The sequence below is a fragment of the Mustelus asterias genome, chromosome 4 (assembly GCF_964213995.1).
Source record: "Mustelus asterias chromosome 4, sMusAst1.hap1.1, whole genome shotgun sequence".
In the NCBI taxonomy this organism is placed as follows: domain Eukaryota; kingdom Metazoa; phylum Chordata; class Chondrichthyes; order Carcharhiniformes; family Triakidae; genus Mustelus; species Mustelus asterias.
The window spans coordinates 43,296,424-43,302,245 of NC_135804.1; the positions used below are offsets into that span (position 1 = coordinate 43,296,424).

The following is a 5,822-nucleotide window of genomic DNA, read 5'->3' on the forward strand; positions in this document are numbered from 1 at the left end:
ATCTGTGTCGGTTCTCTCTGGCTATTACTGCGGCATTTCAGAATGTCTGGCTGTAGGAGGCGCTCTAAGCCCGACTCTTACCGCCCCACCCCCCCCCCCCCGCCCCCTCTCCTGCCTCAGTCCAAAACCCAACACACCAGTCAGTGTCTGCCCTTCGGGGGTCTGATATTATACAAGTCATTTAGTCATTATACTGCGTAAGTGTCTCAAGCATCTACAATCATCCCGCATTAAAATATTGCAGTGATTTTTTAAAAAACTGAAATCGTATCTTTTAACCACATTATGGTTTCTTGCAACCAGTGAAAGTATTACTAAAGCCTATAACACAGTGATTTCCAAAACATTGCTTTACAAAATTTCATAGCTAAACAAACACCTAAGCTATACTGGAATGCAATATTTTGGCGTCCTTAATAATATTTAAAAGGAAGTGTGGCAATTTAATCGGAGCACTTTTTCGGCAGTTGGGGAGAGTTTAACTATTAGCTACAATTTATGGGTGCTTAAGGTTCAAGTTAAAAACACCAGCGTCCAAAAAAAAATAGAGGAAACCCTGTATGCTTACACCAATTAATACTGGTTACATCAAACGTCATTTGCTAAAAAATATATTTTTAAAAAGATCTTTAAAAGTTTGTAGTGAAGCAGCTTACAATCTTCCTTTGCCGGGATATTTAGATATTTTAAAAGGACGGGATTCCAGGCAGTACTTACATGGGAAATATTTCAACACGGGATTCTGTTTTTTTTGGCTGAAATGTCAATTGATAACCATACATCTATCTCAATGGACAGAGTGAACAGAATTCTGAAAGGTTCCCAGGGAATGGCAGCTTTGAAAATACAGACACAAAGGTAAAGTCGTAACTGTTCATTTATTAGCCAAAAATATATACTTTCTTGTACAATTTCGTTCACACGTATGTACATTTTTTGTTTGCGGTATATACAAAACATCTCGAACACCAGGTGATAACTAATTCTCACTGGACTTACAAAAAAAAACTGGGTTCCACTTTATGTCACAAACTCAACTAATTGATACACGCCTTGTTGGCTAGTGTTACATTAGCAAATTTTAGTTTAGTACACATACATGCTTACAGCTTAAACTATACAGGGAGAAAACATTTTTTACATTCCATTCAACAAGAAAATGGTTACAAAATAAAGTTTAAAAAAAAACCCAAAATGGACTATGCAGAGGAGAGCGCCGACAAAACCATGGCTGCATCGAGTTGGTTCTGAGGTCTGAAACGAATAAAATTATTGTGGATCAGTGTTGATAATTTTTTTGTAATAAAGTTTGACATCCATATTTTGCATAAAATATTGTAATTGAAGTTTTGAATGTAGTTTCAGCTGAAGTGAAAAGTACACAGAGAGGGCTGCACGCCTATGACTGCAGAGATCTCTGGGGCTGGTGCAAAATCGTGGGAATTATGCAGTGAAGAATGAAACATGTTTCTTACCGTCTCTGAACCGGCTGAAAAGCTGTCTTTACTATTTTTTTCTCTAGTTCCAAGGCACTGCTTCTATCTGTAAATAATAACGAGTTCTTAGCATTGATATTGTTCGCCATTACCGAATCCACTTTTACTCAAAGGACAGACGCTGAGACTCAACTTCTTTATGGAATCGTTACCAATTATACGATTTAAAAGATAAAGTAATCCGAAAATGACACAGGATGAGCGTTATCTTATTACACAGGTCCCATTTTTTGCTATCTAATACTTACTGGAAAAAAGTTATTGCAATCAAATTAGAAATTATCTTCTGAACTGGTGCTCAAGATCAGTTTATAATAAATGCAATTTTCACCATCAAAAAATCATTATCCCATTACTTTGATTGCACCTTGTATTAGCTCTGTCTTGTATTTGGTTACAGTTGAGCAGTGGGACTTTACATGAGCAGGATGTAAAAATCTCAGTATCGATTTTAAAAATACGCCTTTGTGTAGATATTAACCAGTGAATAAAATTAATCCAGAACACCCTGGGTACCTTTGGAGATCAGTTGTTGAGTTAAGTTTCATTTGAACTTTTTTGAAAAGGCCCAACTCTTCTGCTCGCGAATTCAGTGTTATTTATTTTCATAATAAGTTGGCCTCTCTTTGCGAATTGTGCAGGGTATTCTCAAAGGTTGACTGCCCCGTGTTTTGTCTGTGTGTGTGTGTGTGTGATTTTAGTTTAATGTACCTGTTACCGTGGGTTCTGCTGACTGAGCCCGCTCCTCGCCTCCTCTTACAGTGCAAAACGCGGGGACACCGGCAGCGGGGACTGCCTGGCCAGTGCTAAGTCCGAGGAAGTGATTGGAATTAATTAAAGCCAGGGGGTGGTGGGAATAGGTTCGGTTCGTCCAGTTCTGAAATTTGCCCATGGGGCAGGCGAAAAGTCTGTGCTGGCCGAGCAGGGAGGTGGCCGCGGGTCCCGCAGGGGAGCTGCTGATCTGGGGAGACCTGCGAGGGTTGTCCGGCGTGGTGGCCGTCTCGGCCAGAGACCAAATCTTAGGCTTTTGACTGACCGAGAGATTGCTCTCGGGCGCTGGGGAGCCAGGGCTTTTCCTCTCGGCGCCGTTTTTGCTCTGGTCCCCACTGGACTGTCCTGAGATCTCGGGCGAGAGGTCTCTCCGTTTCTCTTCAGTCACCCTGCTGTCTTTTACCACCGATTTCAGAAAACCGTCCTCGGAACCGTTCAAGTCGTCGAAAGTGTCAGAGATTTCCGAGTCGCTGCGGCCGTCCAGCTTGCAGTCCAAGTTTAAGTCCGTGTCCTGCTCGTCTTCGTCCTCTTTGCTCTCGATATTCTCCGTGTCGATGTTTTCCAAGTCGATCTCCTCGTCGTCCTCCTTTTTCTCCCCCTCCAGGTCCGGGTCGCTGCCGTACGAGTTGCCCTCTTCGTCCGTCCGGTTTCGCGGAGTCCAAGTCATCTTGTTCTCCTTTTTAAGCCTCCTCCGCGCGTTGGCGAACCATGTGGACACTTGGGTCAGTGTCATCTTGGTGATGATGGCCAGCATGATCTTCTCCCCCTTGGTGGGGTACGGGTTTTTCCTGTGTTCGTTCAGCCAGGCTTTCAAAGTGCTAGTACTCTCCCGAGTGGCGTTCTTCGGCCTGGACGGGTCCCCGAACTGGTACTGGCCGTAAGGGTAATAGGCGGCGTGGTGATGGGGGAAAGCCGGATGCTGCACTCCCGGGCTGTCCTTTAGTTCGTACTGGGCACCCTGAACAGGAACGAGAGAGAGTGGGGGGGGGGGGGGGGAGAGGAGTGGAGGGGGGGGGGGGAAACCAGAGAGAGAGAGTGTTAAAAAATGTGGAACACAATAAAAGTTGGGTGAAAATATAATTGGTCTTTGAAATACATTCCACTCAATTAAAGATTAAAAGGTCGGGGGGGGGGGGGGGGGCGCTGAGGAGGAGGGTGGCATTAAGGAAAGAGGGGCAGAAAAGTTTTTTTTAAAAGACTGGCAAGAAACGAAACAAAAATGGAGCTGGCAAACTGCAAGGAATCTGCAAGTTAAACTGACAAGGAAGCGCGGGTGAAACTGACAAACGCAATTCACAAACTTTTCCAGACAGAGCCAGAGAGAGAAACTCTGCAGCGAAAATTAAAGCTGTGATTCTTTTAAATATATCTGAAAGGGCAGAATCGCCGCTTCCCCGGGTTTCTGTTTGGATTGATCGCAGCAAACTCTACCCCCCCCCTCCTCCCCCCAATCTCTCTCTTTTTAATGATTTACCGACAGTAAAAGGAGTTAGGAGAGAGAGCAAATTGACATAAATGTTCTTACCAGCTGAGGAAACATGGGCAGATCGGCTGCATAAGGCAAAAAGGCGCCGTATCCTTGAGCGGCATAAGGGGATCCATACATGGTTAGTACAGTAGAAGCAGCGCCGGGCGCCGTCAGATCGCTTCCAGCCCTGGAAGACGTGATGCCCTGGCGATCTGGGTAAAGTGGCCTAGTAGCAGCAATGTACTGATATCCCAGTTGTGGGAAAGACATGGTCAGTGACTACTCGAGAGAAACCGCTGTGCAGAAAGCGCCGGAGTATCCACTTTTAATGCTATAGATTCAGCTGAAAGTATACGTTTCCACATGCAGACGCGCTCTGTAACCGATCCGATCGCTCTCTCAACTTGCTATTGATCTGAGGGTGCCCAGGTCAGGTCCTAACAGATTCGTGGAGATTATTCGGAGTTGATGGCCTGATTGACATTTCTGGCATTAGCTTAAGCCCCTCCTATTTCTTTAGGGTCCGCCGCAGTTTTTTTCCCCCCCTCAATCTCTGCCTTTGTCACAGAGCGTGTCTTTCCCAAATCTATTTACTGACGTCGCGATCTTTTATTTCAGTTGCTTTCAAGTCGCAGTTTGCGATCGCCAATCAGTACCGACTCTCCGGCTAAAAACACGCCCGCCCCAAATGTTTTAAAGAAGAACATTGGCCTCCCACTTTTTTTTTGCCACGGGGATTTTTTTTAAAAAGCTGCGCATTTGTAGAACTATAATTGGCACCAAAAGAAAACAAGGCAAAGAAAGCCGAGATAAGTAAGACAAAACGGAATCCGAACAAGTTGAAATCGCTTTGATGTAGTTTTTTTTTAACCAGCAGCCTGACAAAACTTTATTCTTCCTCCACTATTGTTTTAACTTTGTTAAGCAGATACTTAGTTTCGATGGCGCAGAGGCAGAATGCATAGACTCGGGGCTTTTATCCTGATGTCTATTTTGTTAAAGGAAGTTTTGCTTGTTACCAAATTTTCCATATATATATGTATAAAGCGGGCTGGTGTTTCCTGCGCTGCAGGAACCGATTCTGTGCAGGCAGCGAGTGGGCAATATAGTTCAGGGATCCACTTAATTCGGTGTTAATAATGGACTTCAAACGGTTCCAGAGTCACCACTTTACATCAAAGCGGACTAAAGCAAATTGAAAAACACAGAGAAGCCCGGCGCAACCCCAGAAGCTGCCAGTCCCGTTGTTACGCTGGTAAATTACGCGGTGCGAATGGCAGAAACGCCAGTGCCTTAATACCAAACTCATTATCACTTTTTACTCCTGTCCCTAAACTGTAATTAGCAAATTTATGACCCCACGTTGTTTATTCCCTGTTCCTTGCTACGCCGTGGTGTTCTGAAACGATAGGTCTGCATGATAAAGCTAAATACGAGGTTGTAATAAATGCGGATTAGAGTGAATCAAACCCCTTGGATTGAAATTCTCCGAATCAATATATTAAATCTGTATGTACCGCATCTAATCGCTTTATGGCTCATCTTTCTGGTATTTGATGTCAGATAATCGCCCACCCATTGTTTGAAGAATAAAGTAATTTTTTAAAAAGATTTTATTTTTCTGGTCTGGTTAAGTGGCGGTAGGTGATTAAATTCCTCTATTGAATTTAGTGGGATTACAAATTAGAAATCGAATTATTGACTGATTTTTGAGAGAGGTGTTAGCAATCAGACGTTTTAGTTGTTGTTTTTCTTTAGTGGATTCGAGGACTTAGGCAGAAAGAATGCAGAAAGTAACTCAATGGCCTGTACTCACCCATTTTAAACAGCAATCCAGCCCTACCTTGGGCTCTCGATTATGCGATAGGAGTGCTTCGCGCGTGGGAGGAATTCGCCGCAGCGCGACTTTACGCACACTCTCGGAACACTGTTGCCTTGCATAGTTTATTTTAGAGAGAGAAAAAAAACTGCTTTATTAAACTCAAATCTTTAATTTCGCAGGGAAGTGTTTGCTGGCCTGTGTTCTCGACGCGATCCGTGCTTAGCGATTTTGCAAGGACAAAGACCCATCTGCATCTTTGGTTATA

The 5,822-nt window shown here is 43.8% G+C and overlaps 1 protein-coding gene across 2 annotated transcripts; it reads right to left on the reverse strand.

Annotated features, from left to right (window-relative positions):
- Positions 1 to 859: 859 nt before the first annotated feature.
- irx3a (iroquois homeobox 3a) lies at positions 860 to 4,421 on the reverse strand. Of its 2 annotated transcripts, none has more exons than XM_078210262.1 (4): positions 3,793 to 4,351; positions 2,208 to 3,216; positions 1,476 to 1,542; positions 860 to 1,254 (listed from the first exon to the last, which is right to left on the reverse strand). In XM_078210262.1, exons 1-4 carry the CDS (start codon positions 4,003 to 4,005, stop codon positions 1,200 to 1,202), a joined length of 1,344 nt encoding a protein of 447 aa, XP_078066388.1. In that variant the 5' UTR covers positions 4,006 to 4,351; the 3' UTR covers positions 860 to 1,199. The 2 variants fall into 2 exon arrangements, with proteins under 2 accessions (XP_078066388.1, XP_078066387.1); XM_078210261.1 differs by having other exon boundaries at positions 861 to 1,254; positions 2,208 to 3,225; positions 3,793 to 4,421.
- Positions 4,422 to 5,822: the final 1,401 nt, after the last annotated feature.

Excerpts from the sequence above, each read along its gene's own strand:
- irx3a (XM_078210261.1), bottom strand. The coding sequence starts at position 4,005 with ATGTCTTTCCCACAACTGGGATATCAGTACATTGCTGCTACTAGGCCA. Across the intron at positions 1,543-2,207 it reads AGCAGAACCCACGGTAACAG|ATAGAAGCAGTGCCTTGGAA; the intron begins GTACATTAAACT and ends TATTATTTACAG. Across the intron at positions 1,255-1,475 it reads TTTCAGCCGGTTCAGAGACG|ACCTCAGAACCAACTCGATG; the intron begins GTAAGAAACATG and ends TATTCGTTTCAG.